The following is a 22,370-nucleotide window of genomic DNA, read 5'->3' as shown; positions in this document are numbered from 1 at the left end:
TCCTCTTTAATCTCAACCAAAAGATCCAGGAGGCATGATTCACATCTCACCCTGTTTCCTCTCCTCTGTCCTCCTCAAGCCTGCGCCTCTCGCCTCCTGCTCTGCAAACACGCCTGAATGCAGAGTCCTGAAATTTAGGTTCATGGTTTCAAAGTTCATGGTCCTGAGAATAAACAAAAAAACTATTGTGGTTGCATAGAGCTGTGGACCCCATTAACACCGCCCCATGAATATTTATAGCATGGAACTACAAAAGAACATAGAGGCCATATTGTATTTCCTAGAACTTTCTTTCCATGGGGTCCTTTCTCTGTGGGTCACTTTAATGTAAGCTTTGCTTATTTAGTTGCACACTTTAAGCCGATTAACTTTTCACTAAAAAAAACCCCTCCCTGTTTGTTTGTACATACACTCCCTTGACAAAGATTCACAGAAAACTGCTTTAAACCTGTTAAATCCCTCTGCTGGAACTTGAAGTGAACTAAATGTGTCTCTGGGTAGGATTTCCCTGTAACTCTCCCTGCCTCTGGCCCCTCCCTGTTTCCTGAGAGGAATTCCAATGGTTCGAAGCCTCCGGATTTAGTTCCTCCGGTAATCTCAGCTTCTCTCTAGGTGACCATCTTCTGGAACATTAGCAAGGTCCTTCTTGAGCAGCTTGTTATTGGGATGGACAAATGGCAATCCCTGGGTGGATGCCTTATGCTTCTCTAGTAGACATTGTATAAACCAATCATCAGAGCTAGAGGGACCTCGAGACATCACCTCCATTGGTCTCCGAACTTCAGTGACCGTGAGTCACCTGTGGGGGTGGGCGGGATGTGAACTTAACATGCATGTTCCTGGGCCCTGTCCCTGGAGAGTCTGATGCCGTAGATGTGGATGGGGCCTGGGATCTGTGTATCAACACTCCTTAGACACTTCTAACAAAGTGGTCTGTGGCCTCGCCTTGAGAATCCCTGCCTTGAGAATCCCTGAGCTGGTTCAGCTTTCTCAGTGTATGGGTGAAAAAAATGACACCAAAGGGAAAAGTGGTCCACCCAGTGTCACATGTAGCATCAAGCGCCCTCTTCCCAGTGTAGGCCATGCCTGTGATTCCATACTGCTTTAACTCTGGCCCTTCGTGTCCCAAGTTGCAGCTCTACTGTGGAACATTTATGATTAGGCCCATAAGTGGGAAACTAATTGAAAAATAAACCTGCAAGGCCAGGCTGTAGTGTAGAAATGAAAATCAGGGACCGGCCTGGTTGGTGGAGGCGAGGTGAGATGAGGCCAGGTTAGCACCTGCTGGAGGTCACCCCTGCAGGATAAATCCAGGACTCTGTTGGTTTTGGAGTGAGCCCTGGGGTAGGGCAGGGCCTGTGGCTGGGATGGGCTGGAAGGCTGCAGGGGGTGAGGGGGGGAGTTACCCTCCAGCCGTGGCAGCCCTTCCTGGGCCTCCCGTTCTCTGGGTGCCAGGAAGCAGTCTTGGGGAGGGTGTGGCTGGTAACAGAAGGTGACAGTAGAGTTGAAGGGGTCTCCCTCTGACTGGCTGGGCTTCTCCCAGGCTCACAGACTTTCCAGCTCTGCAGGCCCCAAGCCAGGGGCCACTTAAAATCCCCAGAATCCCCGCTCGAGCCTCTCTGGATCTCAGGGGGTGTTGGGGGGAGGGTTGTGAAGGACCCTCTGGCCAACCCCTCCTGTCCTCTGTCCCCTCCAGTCACCCCCACTGGACTGTCTGGTCTTGGACAGGCCAGCAGCTCATCTGGGAACAGAGCTCTTACTGCTGACCATGAGGGCAGGCCCCACCTTGAATCCCAGTTCTAGAAACGGGGTCCTCTGTGAGGCAGTGAACTGGGCTCCAAGTTTAGAGCCAAGAGGTCTGCCCTCAAGCCCCACCCGCTTCTCACAGTTGTAAGTTAACAGGCTGGTCGTGAACTTCCCTGAGCCTGGCTTTCCCCCATGAAATGGGGCTGACGGTGTTTGCCTTGCCTTCCCCTAGGACTTAGGTGAGGAATGCTCATTCACTCACTGGCTCATTTACGAAAACGGAAGGTCCCAGAACTGAAGGTCCTTGCCAGTCCCTGAGCAGGGTTCTGGGGTGGGGTGGGGTGGGGAAGAACGTGTGCGTGGAGGGGATACAAACTGTGACGTGCTGCACCCGAGTGAGGGACTCCTTGTGCCTGGCTCCACCTTGGGTGCTCTAATAACCCTGGAATTTTGTTCCCTGTGTCTGAGACTTCCTTTTGCCCCTGCCCAGCCTCTCGGTTCCTGCAGCCTCACCTCCTGCCTCACTATCGTTGACAGTCCACGTGACTGGGTCCCCACTTCAGCCAGGGCCCCTCACCGGGTCCCTTCTGCTCCTGCCTGACAGTGCCTCACTGTTTCTCCCCTCAGGGCCTTTGCACATGCTGTCTTTTTGACCAGCATGCCCTTTTTCTTGTTATCCACTTGCCATACTTCTGCTCACATGTCACCTTCCTACTCAAGTATCACCCCCTCTGCAAGGCCTTCCCTGATCCCACCCCCAAGGCTGAGTTAGTCCCTCTTCCTATCCACGCTTCCATCCCTGCCTGAGCAGCAGGGGTTACTTCAAGGCAAAGACACATGGCAGTTGGGAGTTAGAATTGAGAGGTGGCCTAGAGCAAGTTGCCTAATCTCTCTGAGCGTACTTTCCTCATCGGAAAAAAAGAGCATAATGATGCTTGTTGCACAGAGTTGCTGTCTTGAGGGTTAGAAGAGTATGGAGAGCCTAGCATGTGGCTGGTGCGCAAGAAGTATCAGTCCCTTCCTCTTCAGTGCCTTGGTCCTGAGAGAAGAATTAAAACACCAGATTTGGAAGAAACAGAGAGAGCTGTTTCAAGATAAAGGGGGATGTGTTGGAAGGGCGTGAGCTCCCTGTCAATGGAGGGGTGTGAGAAGAGGCCACTCAGGCATCACATGGTGGGTTGGACCCAATGATCAGTAGGGCCCCTTCTAGTCCTAGGAAGATTGCTGAGCATTGCAGCAGTCTCTAAAAGGTGTTCCTTAGGACGGAAGATTCAGTGAAAAGAAGTTCCAGGGCAACCACATTGGCAAATGCTGCATTCTCTTTCTCTTGGAGAGTTGTGATGTTTGTTAGGATTGTAAAGACTCTGAGAAGTACTGCAGTAAAGAAAAGCAGTTCACTGCCGGGGGCCCGGGTTTGATCCCTGGTCAGGGAACTAAGATCCCACAAGCTGTGCCAAGTGGCCCCAAAAAATGAACCTATGTATGAAACAGAAACAGAATCAGGGACATAGAGAATAGACTGGTGGTTGCCAAGGGGGAAGGGAGTGGGAGAGGATTGGATTGGGAGTTTGGGATGAGCAGATGCAAACTGGTATATATAGAATGGATAAACAACAAGGTCCTACTGTATAGCACAGGGAACTATATTCAATATCCTGTCATAAACCATAATGGAAAAGAATATGAAAAAGAATGTATATATAGCATACTGAGTCACTTTGCTATACAGCAGTAATTAACGCAACATTGTAATTCAACTATACTTCAATAAAAATAAATTTTTAAAAAAAGCTTTATTGCTTTGCCAGGCAAAGGGGGCCACAGGGGGCTCATGCACTCAAGATTGTGTGTCCCACCCTGGAGGGCGTAGTGAGGAATCTTACAATGTTCAAGGAGCAGGGAGTGATCAGCTCGTGGGCATTCTTCTGATGGGTTGATGGTGAGGTAATTGGGAGTCAGCATCATCAACCTCCTGTTTCCAACAGGTCTGGGGTCTGCATGCTTGTGGACAGCATACAGTTAACTTCTTCCACCTGGTGGGGGGTTTCAGTATCTGCAAAGCAGCTCAAAGGACACAGCTCAGAATAGTATTTGTAGTCATTGAGGAAGAACTAAAGGTCCTTGACTTTGTTTAATGGCTAAAGTATTAATATTTTGTCTTACTTGACTGTTTTCCTTTCTTTCTGCATTTTCTCACTTCTCTGATTAAACTTTTCTTTGACTAAAGTTCTTCTACAGAGAAAAGATGGGTGGAGGACATGGGTGGAGGTCTGTTCTGGGAAGGCCTCATAGGGTCCTGCTCAGTTACAATAGCATTTCTTATTAACTTCTTAGAATTTGAAACTTTGGGAAAAGTTGGCTTGGTGGAGGAGGACTGTGATTTGGGAATCTGGGAGGCCTTTTTTGACTTAGAACACCCACGAAACCTCATCCTGCCTACACAACCTTGGCCAATTCCTACCTCCTCTCTGGGCCTTCCTTTGAGGTTAATGATATAGAAAGCATTTATCCTAATACCTGGGACAGGGTGCTGTTTGCTTCGGCTCTTTGCTTTGGGCAAGATGCTGTGCTGTGGAGACCCCGAGACGGGAGCTGCAGTGATGGACCTTTCCCTGCAAGGATTAGGTCATCTTTTGCAGCCTCGAGAATCAGGCTTATGGAACCAGATGGGGAACACGACATAACTTTAGAAACTGAGAGACTTTACAGATATTTATTGTTATTACAGTAGTGTGCTAGAGCTGGCTGTTACCTGCTTGTGAGAGCCGAGTGTACACATGTTCTCCATCTCCATGTTTTGTGATCTTGAAGTCAGCCTCGGTGGGAGTATTTACACCAGAGAAATGAGCAAACGCTACAAATTAAGGCTCTCTCCTCACCCAGGCAATTGTTAAATATCTGCACATCTTTGATTATATATCATTTGAAAGTATTTCTTTAAAATGTCTCCTTTTATATTTTAAAATTTATTATATAATAGCTTTAAAATTTTATTTGACTACTTTAAAGGTTTCTGTTTTTGATTTCCAAAAAGCAATTTTCCTATTGTAGCTCATAATCTATTCCTGAAATAGTCACTATGCAGAGCTTCATAACAAAACACTGCCACCAGGTGACAGCTCCCTGAATTGCAGGTTGGAGGTCCAGTGGGGTCAGCCAAGACTGGAGCAGATGGCATTTCCATTGGTGTGCCTTTTAGATCTTTCCTATGGCCTATCCATTCAAGGTCTACATTTCTGTGAAGAACTACCCTGCTTGACCTCTTTGTGGCAGCCATGACAGGCATAGAGAGGTGCAGAGGAGCCTGGGACCACGGGGGCGTGGTTGCTGGAGGCAAAGCCCCTGGTGCCTTGAGTCAGTGCTTCTCAGACTTTCTCTGTGCACACATCCTGCCTGGGAATCTTGTTAACATGCAGCTTCCGATTCAGCAGCTCTGGGGTGGGCCCTGGGAGTGGGTGTTTCTATCAGGCTTCAAGATGAGGTCAATGCTGCCCGTCTAGAGATTACACTTTGAGTAGCCAAGGGTCGGTGGTGGTAGAAGAAGAAAGTTACCCAGGTGATAGGAGTCCTTCCTTCGAGAGTCTTCTCTTAGGAGGCTGACATGTTTTGCCTTTTGGTAACAATTCAGTAGCTCTGTGTTTTGAATGTATAGACTTGGCTCATTAGATCCTAAGTACTGTTCAACCAATACGTCAATTTAATTTTAATTTATTTATTTTTTTAGTTAGACTATGGTTTTTTTAATTGATTAATTTTTATTGGAGTATAGCTGATTTACAATGTTGTGTTAGTTTCTACTATACAGCAAAGTGAACCAATTATACATATACATATATCCACTCTTTTTAAGATTCTTTTCCTATATAGCCCATTACAGAGTACTGAGTAGAGTTTCCTGGGCTATACAGTAGGTCCTTATTAGTTATCTATTTATATATAGTAGTGTGTGTATGGCAATCCCAACCTCCCAGTTTACCCTCCCCTCCTTACCCCCTGGTAGCCATAACGATTTAATTTTTAAATTTTTGATTTATTTTGGTGTATAGTGTGAGGTTCAAAGCCAACTTGATTTCTCCTCAAAGAGCTAACCCGTTGTCTCAACGTAATTCATGGATTAGTCCCCCTCTTTCCACAAAGTTGTGAGACCTCTTTTGTCATAAATGAACTTTCTTATATAGACTAGGGATTGCTTCCAGACTATCCCATGTTGCAGGGTTGTTGAAGCTTTATAACATATTTTGATGTCAAACGAGACCAGCCTTCCTTTGGTACTCTTTTTCTTGACTGTTATCACCTAATTATGCAGATGAAGTTTAATATCATTTTGTCAATAATAAAAAAATTGTTGAGGTTTTGATTAAAATGTATTAAACCTATGCATTAATTTGGAAAGAACATTTCAGAGAAAGACAGTATGTCTTTCCTTTCCTGTCACTTCTTATAGCTTTTAGTAGAATTTTACAATGTCAACATAGCACTGCTTTTTGTGTCAAGGTTTTTCCCAGATATTTGATGCTCTTTGCTGCTATTTTAAACAGAATTTATTATTTTATTTTATATTATTTATATTATATTGCTGTACTTTATATAAAATTTTATTTTATATTATTTACATTGTATACTTATAGCACTTAGCCATATGTGGCAGTTTAAATTTAAATTAATTAAAATAAAATAAAATACTGAGGAGTATCTGCTCAGCTCTAGCATTTCAGCCTGACATGTGGTCTCTGCTGGTGAAGCCTGTACTCCTGACCCTTTGGCTCTGCCTATAAATCCTCCTCTGTGGCTTTTCACCCTGACCTCAGGGCTCTGTTGGTCCACTGGCCCTCTCGGCACCTCTGCATCCTCCCTAGGCATGTGGGAGCACCCAGAGCCCCAGACACCAGGTTCTGGGGGCCAGATTTGGGAGCACCCTGGGCCCACGTCTCTGGACACTCCCCTCTACTCATGCTGTCCCATTGCCCCTGGGTGTGGCGGATGGGCAGCTTCTCCCAGACTTGAACCTCACTGGGCTATGCCTCGGGGAGTTGGCTAAGAGCCTTATGTGCCCAGGCTCCCTCCCACCACATGTTCCGCTCCTGTCCTCTGACGTGGAGGGCTTCCTCCTACTCCCTCTTCTGTCTGATGGGGACTCCCCTGTGTCATATCCAGCTCCTTCGCTGAAGTAGCTTTCACCCTTCTTCCCTCACTGGGGCCACAGTGGCAGGATGGATGCAGGAAACAAGACTCACTCTGTATTGAAAACTCACCAGTTTAATGTTTTCAGACATTCCCGTCATCTCAAAAGAAGGAGACATGGTTACTTCCCAGACAGGTGGCTTTGGGGATTGAACTCACATAAATAGAATTAATTTCTAGTAATTTTCATTTCCTTTCATTAATTTATCGATAAATATTTCCTGAGCATATTCTCAATGCCAGACATTGTTCTGGGCATTACAGGGATACTGTAGCCAAAAAAGTTGGCAAAAATCTTTGCCTACATTAACAGACCTTCTAGTGGTACCTTGGGTTCTGGTTTCATGGTGGCTTCCCAGCCAGGGCAGTTATTCAACCTGATTTTTGTGCATAATACTTTTTTCTAGTCTTGAGAGTGGCCTGGTGACTATCTCCCATGGGGTTAAGAACTAATGGCCTGTCCTCATTTCCTGACATGGCCTCGGCCTGTTGGACTGAGACACAGTGACCATCCCTACAGGAGAATGTGCACTTCCTTCTATTTCGGGTGTAAATAACCTTTAAAGAAGGGTCTAGAAGCTCTGCTGGGTCTCAGATTCCATCTTAGGGTGGAGAGACTCAGGGCAGAAGACAGTTCTCTGAAGCTTCCGCAAGGCATTCATTCCACAGATATTTCCTGCACCCCGACTGTGCTGAGAATGGACCTATGGGGCAGGCAGACACAGTCCTTGCCTTCATGGAACTGCACAGATAGAAGTTAATTAACTTCGGTTGTGATGAGATCACATAGGAGAAGTTGGAGTAGAATGGCTGTTTTCAAGAGTGTGGCCTCATGACTCAGGATGGCTCAGGAGGGGTAGAATGTCCTGTGACCCTTCTGGAACAACCCTCCAGGACATTCAGGAGAGGCCGGCAAGAACTATCTTGGAAAAAAACAGGAGACAAAGGCTTTCTCTAGCTGAGAGGGGAGGCTGTTTCAGAAATGCACTCTCTCTGTAACTCCATGGATGTAGCCCTCAAAGTCCCTGCAGTGCAGGTGGAGCCTGTCTCTCGGGATGTGAGCCTGGCCGGAGGCTCTGGTGGCATCCATGCCATCTCTTAGGTTGCAAACAGAGCCCTTCCTGTGTGCTTGGCTCAATAAATGCTTCCTTCCTGCCTTCCTTCCTCAGTCTGCTCTTTATTGTGCCTTTTTCCTGGAAGACAAGCCATAGAGCCATAGTAGATATTGTGTTGACATGGAGTTGTGACCTCCGGGGAATCCCAGAGTGACACCACCTGCCTCCAAGCTGACTCCTGATCATTCTTGAGATCCTTGAAGCAACTATGTTAGGAAGAGCACGTTGTGGTAGGAGTCTGGGGTGGCGACTCCCCACTGTTGCCTCAGGCTTATTTAGAATATCCAAAGCCCCTTTGGTGTTGGGGTTTTCACCCCTGGCTCCCAGCTGTATGTGGACAGATTCTACTCTGCTAGGTTAGACCAGAGCATAATGAGAATTGTCTTGGACTTGAGTCTCGCCTTTGCCAAATTACTTGGTAAGTGATTGTGAACAAGTCACTCAGCCTCTCTGCACAACATGCTCATGTCTATGGAACGGGATAAGGGTAGGACTGGAGATGGCATCCTGATTCTGGACCTCTGTTCTGGGGTGCCAGTTACTCTGGTTTGAAGCCTGATGTTGGGGAGAAGGCTCAGAGAAGTCAAGTGATTTGCTGAAGGTCACGCAGCTATTAAATGGCAATAATGGGATTTGAACCCAGGACCTCTCTGGCTCTAAAGCACATGCTTTTAATCAACTTGCCTCCACAGGTGAACAATACAAAAGTTGCAGGTAGGAAGTGCCTTCAGGAAGAATTCCTTGCATGGGAATCAGCCTGGGGCTACTGCCTTTTGAGGTCAAGAGGACGCCTGAGTGCTGGGCATTGAAGTGCTGGAAAGCAGATGGAGACCAAGGTGGGCTGAGCAAGCCCTGGGGACAGTGCAAGAAGAGTAGAATTCTCAGCAGCCCTCTGACTTAGGAAGCAGTTGCTGAAGAGCAGCCCTATGCTCCCTTGCCCTGACCTCTGTCACACTCTGGTTTGCAAACTGGTGTGTGCAGGGACACCAGAGACTTAGCAAGGGGTGCTTCCATATAAGATTCTATATGATTCTATTACAAGATTCTATTAAAACTACTGGAGGATGCCCTGGTCATGGTGATCCTTACCCCACTTTATAGAAGAGAGCCTCACTTGTCACTCATCCTGAATCCCACTGCGTGCATCGGCTGGGGTACAAAAACCTCTGAGCGCTAAAGGGAAAATGAGAACGCTTGGTCACAGAGCAGCCTTCTTTGATGATGAGTCAAGGCATCTAGACCTGGCTTTCTCCTGTCTTTTCCTGTCTGTGTGAATTTCTGTTAAGGGGGATGCTAGGTGCTTAGTGGAATATTTTGAATTCAGAACAACTGAAATAGAGTAAGTTAATGACAGTGATTCTTTTAACTGCAATGTTTTCTGGACTTCTAATGTTTCAAGATATGTGGATAAAAACCAAGATGAATAATTCCTTGTTTTCCTTCTGATGCAGCCTGTGTCATTCAATAAGGTGGTTAAATCTATTTTACCAAATCACATCATGAAACATTTATTACAGCTACAGTCAATCCTCATCTTATACAATGTTTACTATTTTTTTTACTTCTAACAAACAAAATAAAAAAGACATTTAAACTCATGGTGAAAAATCATAAATGTCAGGCTCACAATATACATAAGGATATGTGGTTTTTGAAAATTATTTGGGAATACACGAGCACAAAAGTTTGAGCACTTCCGTGGCTCGTTGGAGTCTTCCCAGGTCCTGTTAATCTACTCCCTTCTCCATCTGCCCTCTTGCTTCTCTTTCTGCTCTCAGAATGTGAGAAGTGTTCCTGATGATCTACCACTGTGAATACCATCATTGACACAGACGTTTTTTCTTTGAGGAAGAGATGGCACTGTATTGTGAACTTGTGCGAAGTCTTCAGGAAGGTGGGAGGGGCTCAGGACCGGCAGCTGGAAACCATCTTTGGCTGAGCCAGCTTTGTTACACATTTCAACAAGGTGAAAATAAGTGTACATTTCAAAGATTTAAGCAAATTTGAAGTTGTGCGACCATCACCACAATCCAGTTTTAGAACGCTGCTACCACCTGGAAAAGTTCCTTCATGGTCACTTATAGTCAAGTCTCATTCCCGCCCCCAGCCATAGGCAGTCACTAACCTTTCTAGCTCTATAAACTTGCCTTTCTAGACGTTTCATATAAATGGAATCATATAATATGTAGTCTTCTGCATCTTTCACTTAGCATGATGTTTTTGAGATTCATACATGTTGTAGCGTGTGTCAATAGTTTGCTCTTTTTAATTGCTAGGTGGTTTTCCATTGTATAGAGAGATCACATTTGTTTATCCATTCAACAGTTGATAGACGTTTAGGTTGTGTTCAAGTTTGGGGCAATCATTAATAAGCCTGCTGTTAACATTTGAGTATATGTCTTTGTGTGGACCTGTGTTTTCATTTCTTTTGGGAAGATATCTAGGAGTGGAATTGCTGGGTCTTGTGATAAGCTTAACTTTTTAGGAAAATGCCAAGTAGCTTTCCCTAGGGAGTATACCATTTTACATCCCTACTAGCAATGTATGAGGTTTCCCAATTCTCTACACCATAAGCCTGAGTTTTAATCAGTCTTTGTTACTTAAAGGCCTTCTCAGTTTTTGTTTTACTGTTTAGCGATGAGAATAGGTTGGCTCTTCCAACTCCTCAAGTCCCTGAATTTCTGGACTCTCTCCATTCCTTTTCATTCCCACTATAAATTGCTCAATTCTTTTTTAAAAAAATTCAATTTATTTAAACAGCAATAAAACAAAAAGAGTTCACCTATTTCTTCCACCTACTTCTCTTCACCTATTTCATATATATATGAAATATCTATATAGATATAGATATAGATACACATATTTCACTTAGTATAATGCCCTCAACATTCATCCATGTTGTTGCAAATGGCAAGGTTTTGGGTTTTTTATGGCTGAATAATATGGACACTTTACGTTGTTTCCATATCTTGGCTATTGTAAATAATGCTGCAATGAACATGGGGGTACAGATTTTGCTTCAAATTAGTGTTTTCATTTTCTTTAGATAAGTACTCAGAAGTGGAACTGCTGGATCACATGATAGTTCTATTTTTCATTTTTTGAAAAACCGCCATTCTGTTTTCCATAGTGGCCGCACCAATTTACATTCCCACCAACAGTGCATAAGGATTTCTTTTTCCTCACAACTTTGCCAACACTTGCTTTTCTAGTCGTTTTGATAACAGCCATTCTAACAGGTATGAGACGATATTTCACTGTGGTTTTGCATTTCCCTGATGATTAATGATGTGGAGCCTCTTTTCATGTACCTATTGGTCATCTGTATGTCTTTGGAAAAAATGTGTCTTCAGGTCTTCTGCTCATTTTTTAATTGGATTGTTTGTTTTTTGCTATTGAGTTGTATGAGTTCTGTATATATTTTGGATATTAACCCTTTATCAGAATATGGTTTGCAAATAATTTCTCCCATTCAGTAGCTTGCCTTTTCATTTTTGTTGACGGTTTTCCTCTCAATGCAGAAGACTTTTAGTTTGATATAGTCTCACTTATTTATTTATTTAAAATTTTATTTTATTTATTTATTTTTGGTTGCATTGGGTCTTTGTTGCTGCACGTGGGCTTTCTCTAGTTGCGGCGAGCGGGGGCTACTCTTCGTTGTGGTGTGCGGGCTTCTCATCAGGGTGGCTTCTCTTGTTGCGGAGCACGGGCTCCAGGCGCATGGGCTTCAGCAGTTGTGGCATGTGGGCTCAATAGTTGTGGCTTGCGGTCTCTAGAGGGCAGGCTCAGTAGTTGTGGCACATGGGCTTAGTTGCTCCATGACATGTGGGATCTTCCCAGAGCAGGGCTCGAACCCATGTCCTCTGCATTGGCAGGTGGACTCTCAACCACTGCACCACCAGGGAAGTCCTCGCCTATTTATTTTTGATTTTGTTGCTTTTGCTTTTCTATGTCATATTCAAAAAAATCATTGTCAAGACTTATGTCAAGGAGCTTACTGCCTATGTTTTCTTCTAGCAGTTTTATGATTTCAGGTCTTATGTCCAAGTCTTTAATCCATTTTGAGTTAATTTTTGTGTATGGTATAAGATAGTGGTCCAGTTTCTTTCGTTTGTATGTGGCTCCAATTTTCTCAACATCATTTATTGAAGAGACTGTCCTTTCCGCATTGTATATTTTTGGCTTCTCTGTCATAAATTAATTGACCATATAAGCATGGGTTTATTTCTGGGCTCTCTATTTGGTTCCATTGATCAGTGTATCTGTTTTTATGCCAATACCATACTGTTTTAATTATTACCACTTTGTAATATAGTTTGAAATCAGGGAGCATGATGCCTCCATGCCCAGTTCTTTTTAAAGCCCTTATCTTTCTTGTAGTATCTTGTCAAACACAGCTAATGGTAACCAAGATGTGCTATTGACATTCTGACTCCCCATCTCTTCACTTAAAGCCATAAGCTCATTTAGTTCATCATCTGCCTTCCAAGTTAATGCAGGCAATAGTTTTACCAAATACTTCATCACTGTGTAATATTGATTGCCTTCTTCCAGCTTTCAGTAATAGTTTCCTTGATACCCACTACCTGGCCCAAAGACAATGGATTTTTGTTACCAAGAAACATACCACTTCTGATAGCAATTTCTGTATTAGTCAGGATAAAGAGGTTGTGCTGCAGTAACAAATAGCCCCAAATCTCAGGTACTTATAAAAATAATGGTTTTTATTTTCCTCATTCATGTTACATATCCGTCCTAATCAGCCATCCCTCCGCTCCATATCATATTTACTCCAGAACTTAGGGTTTTAGAGTCACCCCTATCTAAGCCACTGCTTTTCCTCTGGGAGAGGGAACGAGGACATGGTGAATCATACACTAGCTCTTAAAGCTCCTTCTCACATTTGATTAGCCAGAACAGGTGAAGTGGCCAATCCTGACATCAGTGGGGAAGGGAAATAGAATCTTTTCCCAGGGAAGGGAAGCAAATATTATGAACATTAGTATCATTTATTATATTATGCTTTTTAAAAAAATATCCTGAAAACTCTGAAGAAGGGAGAAACAGCTGTCTTTGTGTGGTGGTTTTGCCCACAGCTGCCTACAGTGACAGTAAGACAGGGTGACCTTTCAAAATACCTTACAGACCTAGGCCTTTGATCTTTATTGTGGTTGTCCCCAGCCCTGTGGCTTTGATGCACAGATATATTATCTGTTGTTCTTTTTCTACCAGTCCTATCTCTTAGGCTCAGGAAGAAATTTGATTGGATGGAATATCTTTTCTAGAGTTTACTACTCAGTTTCCAATACCCTCTGGGCCACTAGTAAATTCATTCCTTGATCTCCAGCTTAAATTGATCCATTTCTATTTTTTCTTCCCAGCTGTCTTTTGGGGAGACATTGCCTTAGATGAAGAGGACCTGAAGTTATTTCACATCAACCAAACCCGTGACTGGATCAAGGAGTCAGTGGAGGAAGCAGGACACAGCACGGGTAAGTACGGCGTCCCCTTCACCCCTGCCCTGGAGAGAAGGGTCAGGGACTCCAGCACGGGGTGATGTGGACCACGAGTCATAGGTATTTGACCTGTCAGTCCAGTGCCCACCTGTCAATGGAAAACCAGAGGGGTCACCCCTTGTCTGTTGCAGGCTGTGAAGCTGGAGCCTCCAAGTTTGCTTATCCTTCTAAGAAAATCTTCATTAGCTTCTTTATCCAAAGATTCAACCCTGAGCTCAGAGTTCAGAGCTGAACTCAACATAGGTTCTCAGGACTCTGGCCTCAGGGTCCAGAACTTCCCATATTCCTGGATGGGCTCCATGTAGGGCATATCTGATGGTGATGCTGATACTGATTAGCAGTGGGAAGATGCTTGCCTGGGGCCAGGGTGGGGTGGTATTATGCACTTGTTTGGCCTACAAACCAGGTGACAATCCCCTGGGGGCAGGAAACACAGGTTGGGTGTCAGACTTTGATTACTCTTCTCCTTTGATTACTTTTCCTCCTTGCCTTCACCTTGGGGTGAATAGTAATGAGACTGGTCTCCTGATTTCTCCTCACCTCCCTGCCCACTGGGCTCAGATGCCTCCCTTCTGTGGAATCTCCATTCTCAGAAGCAACCCCAGGCACTGAGCTGTGGGAGCCGATAGGCTGTGTGGCTGACTGTGGCTTATTATTCAGTGACCAAGGCTCGTGTGTGCCTGATGCTACACTGTCTCTGCTACCTGCCACCCCTCCACCCACCCTCCCTTCCTTTCTCTCGAGGATTTTAAAAAATTGTGGTAAGAACACTTAACATGAGATCTACTGTCTTAACAAAATTTTAAGTGTACAATACAGTACTGTAAACTACAAGCGTGATGTGATACAGCAGATCTCCAGAACACTCATCTTGTATAACTGAAGTTTATACACCACCCCCCTTTTTTAGTACCTATCACGGATCTAATGCGGTGCTGGTGAGAGAAAGAGGAATAAGATGTGACCTCTGACTTCAAGGAGACCTTTCACGCCAGGCAGACAGGGTGGACAAGCTTGCTAACATCTCCAAAGTTCAGTTTTCCTATCTGTAAAATGGGGATGAAACCAGCACTCACTTCAGCAGGGGTTGGGAGGATCGACTCCAAAAGTAACAGGCTAACCTGGTGCCTAGCACATGGCACGTTCTCCGGCAAAGGCAGATGTTATCACTAAGCACCCCAGTCCGGAGGAATGAGGCTGAAGGGTAGAGAGATAAACTGTAATTCCTCATGACAAGAGCTACAATGAATCAAGAGCAGTGGGAAGAAGATGGGCCAAGAAAGGCATCATGGGAATGGGCACTCTTGCCTTGTGTTTTGAAGGATGAGTAGGAGTTCCTTAGGGAAAGAATCAAGAAAAGATCTTTCAGCAGAGGAGAAACTGTGCAGAGGCAGGGAGTATGAGAGGGGCTGTCTTAAGTTGAGGAGCAGGGGAAAGGTGTGGGTCACTGGAGGGTGGCTCTTGCGGGGCGCTGTCGTAGAGAGAAGCACCAGGAGAAGTTGCTGGGGTAGATGATGAAGGTGCCTGTTGGCGGGGTGGGTGGGAATGTGCCCAGAGTAGGAGGCAACTCCCCTGGTGCCTCTTGCGCTGATGAGCTGGAGCTCTCCCCTGTGGGTGGCAGGGGTCCTGCCCAAGGTTTCTGAATAAGAACGTGATGTGCTCACCTTTGGCTTGGGGGAGTCTTGGTGGAGCCCCCTCTCCCGCTGCTCTCCACAGCCCACCAGCTGCCCTGAGGTTGCTGGGCTCCGCGCTGGGTGCTTGGGCAGCCTCACCATGCTGCTTGCTGGTGGTGATGATGGGAGCGGGGTTGTCAAGGCAACCCCTTTCCCTCTGCTGATGAACCTGGTAGATTCCAAGTACATCCCCAAAGCCCCCCATCCCTGAGTGTCTTGCAAGGCTCCAAGATTCCACCAGAACTAATTCACCAGTTCTTCATTTCAGTATTTCCTGGCACAAAAGGCCCTGCGATCTGTATCCACTTGGGAGGGAAGGAGAAGAATATATTGTATTCATGTTTCTGGATGTGGTCCCAATTCATTCATTCACTCACTCACTCACTCACTTATTCATTGAAACCTCTATGGAGTGTTCACTTTGTGCCAGGTCTTGTGCCAGACCCTGAGATGGTATAGACTGAGGTTTCTCTTTTTTTTTTTTTTTTTTTTTCTGTGGTACGCGGGCCTCTCCCTGCTGTGGCCTCTCCCGTTGCGGAGCACAGGCTCCGGACGCACAGCCTCAGCAGCCATGGCTCACGGGCCCAGCCGCTCTGCGGCATGTGGGATCTTCCCGGACCGGGACACGAACCCGTGTCCCCTGCGTCGGCAGGCGGACTCTCAACCACTGAGCCACCAGGGAAGCCATGAGGTTTCTCTTTTTAAGGACTTACCAGCTATTGGAGGAAATAGATGCGGAAACCAAAAAGGGTAAAGAGTGAGAGGTGGAGGTGGGGTGTCCCAGGAAGCACAGTGGGAGTGGAGGGCACTAAGAAGAACTGGGACCATTGCTGTGGGGAGAGCCAGAAAGGCCTCCCAGAGGAGGGGGTCCTGGGGAGGTGGAGGGGTTTCCCAGGCTGGAGAAGAAGGAGTCAGAGGGTAGAGAAGGACATTCCAGACCGAGGGAGTCGTCCTTTTTGGGGTGGGAACTGGGATGGCAACCTACACTAAGGAGGTCACATGCTTCCTTCTTGTCCAGTGGTTGGTTCCCTCTTTCTGGGGGGGGTGGTAGGGCTGTGCCCAGAGTGGGGGGTGCCTCCCACCGCTCAGGGGGACATGAGCAGCTACAGGAGCTAGGCCAGGCTCCACACAGGATGTAGGGATGAGGAAGGCAAGAGGGCAAAGGCTGTCACAAGGCCAGGGGTCCTCATCACCAGTGGTCGGGAGGAGGGAGGAACGATTAGGCACGTTTTTGGTGTCTGGCTCTACGATTATCACTTCTTCGGATTTGGGGGACCTCTCGTGGATGTTTTGAAAAGTCCATTTGAATTTTAAATGGGGTTTTGGAATCCAGATTATTTTTCACACCATTGTATACACAACCTTAATTGAGGTCTAACAAAAGGCAGCATCTCTTCATAATTCTGTCACTCCAAGTCATCATATGCTCCCCCCCTCCCCCCACCCCGCCAGATTCTTACCTGGAGGCCTAGAGAAGTTGATCTGATTGTAACTTCGTGTGATTTAATTTTTTTGTTTGTTTGTTTTTGCGGTACGCGCGCCTCTCACTGTTGTGGCCTCTCCCGTTGTGGAGCACAGGCTCCGGACGCGCAGGCTCAGCGGCCATGGCTCACGGGCCCAGCCGCTTTGCGGCATGTGGGATCTTCCCGGACCGGGGCACGAACCCATGTCCCCTGCATCGGCAGGCGGACTCTCAACCACTGCGCCACCAGGGAAGCCCTGATTTAATTTTTTAACTTTCCTTTTTGCACTATTACTTTAGTACTTAAAACTAGTGAACCTCACGTAGCTCAAACATAGAGTGTGATGTACTTTTACATGTGTTCGTGTCCACGTAACCACCACCCAGACCAAAGGATGGAACATTTCCAGACCCCTGGAGACTCCCTCATGCCTCCTTCCAGCCAGCACCCACCCCCCAGCAGCCACTAGTCTGACCTCTCTCCACACAGATGCATTTTATTTTTATTTTTATTTATTTTTTGGTCATGTTGGGTTTTCATTCCTGTGGACAGGCTTTCTCTAGTTGCGAGAGCGAGTGCTTCTCTTGTTGTAGAGCATGGAGTCTAGGCACACGGGCTTCAGTAATTGCAGCACGCGGGCTCAGTAGCTGTGGCTCGCGGGCTTAGTTGCTCAGCGGCATGTGGGATCTTCCCAGACCAGGGATCGAACCCATGTCCCCTGCATTGGCAGGCAGATTCTTAACCACAGCACCACCAGGGAAGTCCCCACAGATGCAGTTTACCTGCATGAATGGAACCATGCAGTGTGTGTTTGTGTCTGTCTCCTTTCCCTCAGCTTTGTGGCTGTGAAATTCCCCCATGTTGCTGGGTGGAGCGCTGGTTTGTCCTTTCATCTTTTGCAGTGTTCTCCTGAATGAATGTACCCTGGTTTATTCATTCTTCTGTTGACAGCCATTTGGACAGTTGACAGTTTGGGGCTATGATAACTAAAGCTGCTATTGTCTTTCTTGTACATATCCTTCGGCACTCATTTCCAGGAATGGAATTGCTGGGTCACAGGGTATATGTAAGTTATTAGTAGAATCAGTCAGATTTCCCAAGTGGTAGTACCAGTTTACACTCTGTGTGGGTACACATGGATTTGGAAAGCAGGGCAGGGGGTGGGGGGTGACCACGCAGGATCCAAGGAGGCCTTTGGGTCTTGGTCTCTCTGGCTTGGGGACCCCACTTACACCTCCAGACCTGCACAGCATAGGACACCATCACGAATGCTCAGGGTTGGTCCTGTCAGCAATCCTTCTGCTGTCCTTGGGGGACCTGCCATGGCACAGCATGGGGACCCAAGCTTGGCAAATGTGAGTGAGAGACCCCAGAGAGAGTCTGGGCCTTGGCCAGCCACCATGGCAGTTGACCGCCATGGTCAGCCTCATGGTCTAAGAACCTGAGTACCTGTCTTCTTTTTCCTTCTCCCCTGTGAGCTGAGAGAGGGCAGAGTCCACATATATTTGACTTTGGATCCCTCAGAGGTGGCCCGGCACTTTGTATCTAGAAGGCACTGGCCAGCATTGTTGGATAGGGGAGAGGGAAGAGATAGACAGAGACTGGCAGGCCCTGGAGCATCTCCCAGGGGCCTTGGGGTGAAGAACTCCCACAGGGCTTTGCTCCCAGGAGGGCAGTGAAAGCACTGACCACCGTCACAGGCTTTGGTCTCAGACTGTCTGGGCTTGAATCCTCGGGCTGGGCCTCAGTTTCTTCATCTGTCAAATGGGAATAGTAATAATCCTTACCTCAGAGTGATGTTGTGAGGAGAAAAGGAAGAATACGTGGAAAGTGCTGAGTGCAGTGCCTGGCATATAAGAAATGTGCAATAAATATCAACTCTGCCTTCTCTTCCTTATTATTATTAGTAGTAGTATTTGCAGAAAGAACACTGACCTGGGAGGGTTTAAGGCTAAAGTGGAGAATGGGAGAAATTTGCTACGTGCTGGAGGGAACTTCGGGGGCTTGGGCAAGAGGCCTTTGAAACATGTACCTTTCTGGTGTTTCCTCCTTCCCAAGCTTGAGATATGTATTTTTTTTTCCACTATGTTTTTATGGCAAGGTGATTCTTACCCTGATCAGTTTTCTCTGAGGGCCAATAGTACTTTGCATCTATCTAAAATAGTTATTTTATTTTCAGAATGGGAATATTTTAAATTATTTTTGCTGATTAAACTAACACTGCTAGTTGTTAAAAAAAAAAAAAAAGTGCAATAGCTCAAAATTGTAGAAAGTGAAAATCCCCTTTTATCCCAGGCCTGGGGGTCCCCATCATGATCTGTTTGCTGGATTCCTTCCAGCCTTACTGTGCTCAGGCCATGTGCAGATATTTTTTAAACATAAAAGGAATTTTTCTTAACACCCTGTTGTGTAACCTGTGTCTTTAACACCACACCATGGACATCTTTTCACGTGGTACTTTGAGGTCTATCACATTTAATATGCAACTCTGCCACCATTTATCGAATGAATCCATACAGATGGACATGACGGTTGTTTCCCTTCTTTTCTGTAGTGTTTTTTTCTATTAGAAATGTTGATGCTGTGAACAACACTGTGCTATTGTTCTTTAAACATTTGCTTTGATTAAAAAAAAAAAATTAAAAGGAACCACACCTTTATCTGCTCTTTCTACTTCCACATGTGTGAAAGGATGTGTTCTTAGATATCGGTTATTTCATTTCCAAGTTTTGGTAATTGCCCCTGGTTTTTTGGGCGGTGGCGTGGGAAGAGGGCTTAATCCCTGGAGGTGGATGGGATGCAATGCAGCCCCAGACGCCTCCTTTCCCTGGTTTATCCTGTGAACTTGAAGCTGCTTTCCTGGTTGCAGAATGAAACGATGTCATTGCCTTAGAAGTGATCTAGTCTCCCTCGTTTCATAGATGTGCCCAATGTCCCACATTCAGTCAGTGGAAGAACCAGAACGAGAACCCAGGTTTTCCGTCTCCTAGGTTGTGTCCTCCATTGTACCAACCCATCTGCCATGTTGCCAGGTGGAAGGAATGGAAAACAACAGAGGTGCATGCAGTCATTCCTTTGCCAGCCCTGGGAAAGTAGCTGGAGTCTTTCTGGACCAGGAAGCGAGCAAAGACCTTGTGCCCGGGTTGGTATGAGAGCCCACTCAGGGTGCTGTGCTGGCCACAGAAAAAAAGCCTCTGAGAGCTCTCGGGCCCCCAGTAGGGAGCATCCTCGCTGTTCACTTAGGACCCCGGGCTCGTGGTGATTACTTCCGATCAGTCTCCCTGCCTCCAGTCTCTGCTTCCGCATCCTGCTTCCAGGTGATCTTCCTGGACCTGACCTTGCAACCACTGTATTGGGTTGAATAGTGTCCCCCCCAAATTTATGTCTACTTGAACCCCAGAATGTGACCTCATTTGGAAATAGAGTCTTTGCACATCTAATTAGTTAAGGATCTTGAGATCAGCCTGGATTTAGGGGTGCCCTCAATCCAATGACCGGAGTCCTTATAAGAAGAGGAGAGGACTCAGAGAGACACACAGAGGAAGGCCACGTGAAAGAGAGAGGCAGAGGCTGGAATGATGCAGCCATAAGCCAGGGGGCACCAAGGATTGCCGGGAGCTGCCACAGACTAGGAAGAGGCAAGGAAGGATTCTTGCAGAGCCTGCAGAGGGAGCACGGCCCTGCCAACACCTTGATTTCAGACTTCTAGCCTTCAGAACTGTGAGAGAATGGATTTCTGTTTTTAAGCCTCCAACTCTGTGGTAACTTGTTACGGCAGCCCTAGATAACTGATACCACTGTGTTTTCTAAAACCCTTCCATGGCTGCCTATCACTTATCAGAAACATTCCTTATCTGGCCCCCAAGGCCCTCCACGCTTTATCCACAACTGACATATCCGGCTCCCTTCCTGCCCCTCAGCCTCCTGCCAAACGCAGTGACGTCGTGTCTACAGGCCCCGAGTGTCCTTCCTTCCAGCCTTCTGTTCCAGCTCTGCCCTCTGCTCCAAGTCCCCATTCTACAGAAAAAGAACTGAAGGTCCACGGGCAGCCTAAGACTCACCCAGGGCCCTACATCTGGTGGGATTCATGATACCTCTTTAGTCAGCGCAGCTGCCAGCTTGGGAGTCCACCTGGGTTGACAGCGCTGTTAAAATTAACCTTGTTTTGTGCCTCAGATGGAGAGAGCGCTATTTTCCCCCCATTTTCAGACAGTCCCGTTCCCCTGCCGTGAGAGCCTCCAGAGGAAGTGGCAGCAGCCTTTTGGATGTGCTTGGGGGCAAGGAGGCAAGAGCGCATTCTTCAGGGAGAGAAAGTCCTTCTGTGTGCATTTTATTTGCAGTGAGAAGAATGGGAGTTCTGGGCAGGCATGGGCCAAGCTGTTCTATGAATGGGGCCCTTGAATTAACATTGCCGAGTTTCCTAAAGCTGCTAATCGGATTAGCTGTGTAGTGAAGGAAGTACTTAGCCGGACACACACACAGATACATGAGCAGGCACACACACACTCTCCCATCCTCCCGCATCCTCTTCGATGTGGTGGTGCAGAACCTGACACCCCCATTTCTGAGTTCTGGGACACCTCACCCCCTAACCACACAAGGTGTGGAGGAAAGCCCCGTGTGGTTGATGTCTGGGGACTTTTTGGTTGTTTATTTCTTCCCTAAAGAGTCCTGGAAGCAAAGTTGAACATTCTCATCTTTGCGAACGTCTGGAAACTTGGAGAGGAAACCTCATCTTGCACTTATCTCCCTCCCGGTAAGGGATCTGATTTCTTGCTCTTTGTAATGAAGACTCTGGAAGGGGAAATGGCTTTCATTGCTTATTGGCTCTGATGGAAGCTGATGTTTCCCGTCTTGTCTATTCTGAGCCACTGGGCCGTGTCCACCTCTATTTAAGAAACCAACCTTAGTCTAAACTCCTGCCATCTGTGTAGGGCATCCACATAAGCCTAAGAGTTTGTGCATTTGAGTTCAAAATAATAAATTAGCAGGAGAGAGTCGAAGACGTTCGTTTGGCTAACTTGCCTCCTCTCCCTGGGCCTCATCACTCAGAGATGGACCCCACAGAGTCTTCAACTCCTTGAGTTCCTTTTCCTATGCTGTCTATGACTTGGAGGGGCACATGCTACCGTCACCTGGTCTCAAGTGTCCCCTCTGAAGAGAGGGTCTCCTGAAACCATATCCAACGGAATGACTACCTGCACCTGGATTTGAACGCTGGTGTTTCAGGCTGGAGAAAAGAGGGGACGCAAAGGCCATTGGGCATCGAGGGACTAAATTTAGGCACAAAAGGCTAAAACGCACCCGTGAGAGACCCTCATGTACTACACGGGTTTCTGGGTCCTGCCTTCCAAGGTTTGAGGGTCTAAAAGGGACCCAACATCTCTGTCCCCAACATGTTTTTAGCTTTGAGGCCCTTGAGAGAACTCACGAGTGGGGCTGCTTTGAGCAGCCCGATCGACAGGCTGCGGTGTTTCTGGCTCTGCTCCCATGCAGACGTTCCCCAGGCTTTGTAGACATGGCTTCGTCTTTTCATTAATTTTCTTTATTGGTGGTGGGAGTGCTGCTGACTGACCAGTGTCCAGGAAAGAAGTGGGGGCAGTAGTGGCTCCCTGTGACATCTGTAGAAAGGACAGTGTCCTGAGATTACGGATGAATGCCAGGTTAGACTTGCTG

The 22,370-nt window shown here is 46.6% G+C and overlaps 1 protein-coding gene across 1 annotated transcript in view; it reads left to right on the top strand.

The window, feature by feature from the left end:
• Window positions 1–22,370, top strand: part of TLL2 (tolloid like 2) — a 130,331-nt gene that overhangs the window by 17,148 nt on the left and 90,813 nt on the right. The window contains exon 2 of the mRNA XM_004268391.3: window positions 13,424–13,534. Coding sequence (XP_004268439.1) covers window positions 13,424–13,534 — 111 coding nt within the window. The remainder of the gene's footprint in view (window positions 1–13,423; window positions 13,535–22,370) is intronic.

This window comes from Orcinus orca, chromosome 14, assembly GCF_937001465.1.
Source record: "Orcinus orca chromosome 14, mOrcOrc1.1, whole genome shotgun sequence".
Taxonomy (NCBI): Eukaryota; Metazoa; Chordata; class Mammalia; order Artiodactyla; family Delphinidae; genus Orcinus; species Orcinus orca.
The sequence above is the reverse complement of the archived record's forward strand: the minus strand, read 5'-3'. Positions and strand labels throughout refer to the sequence as shown.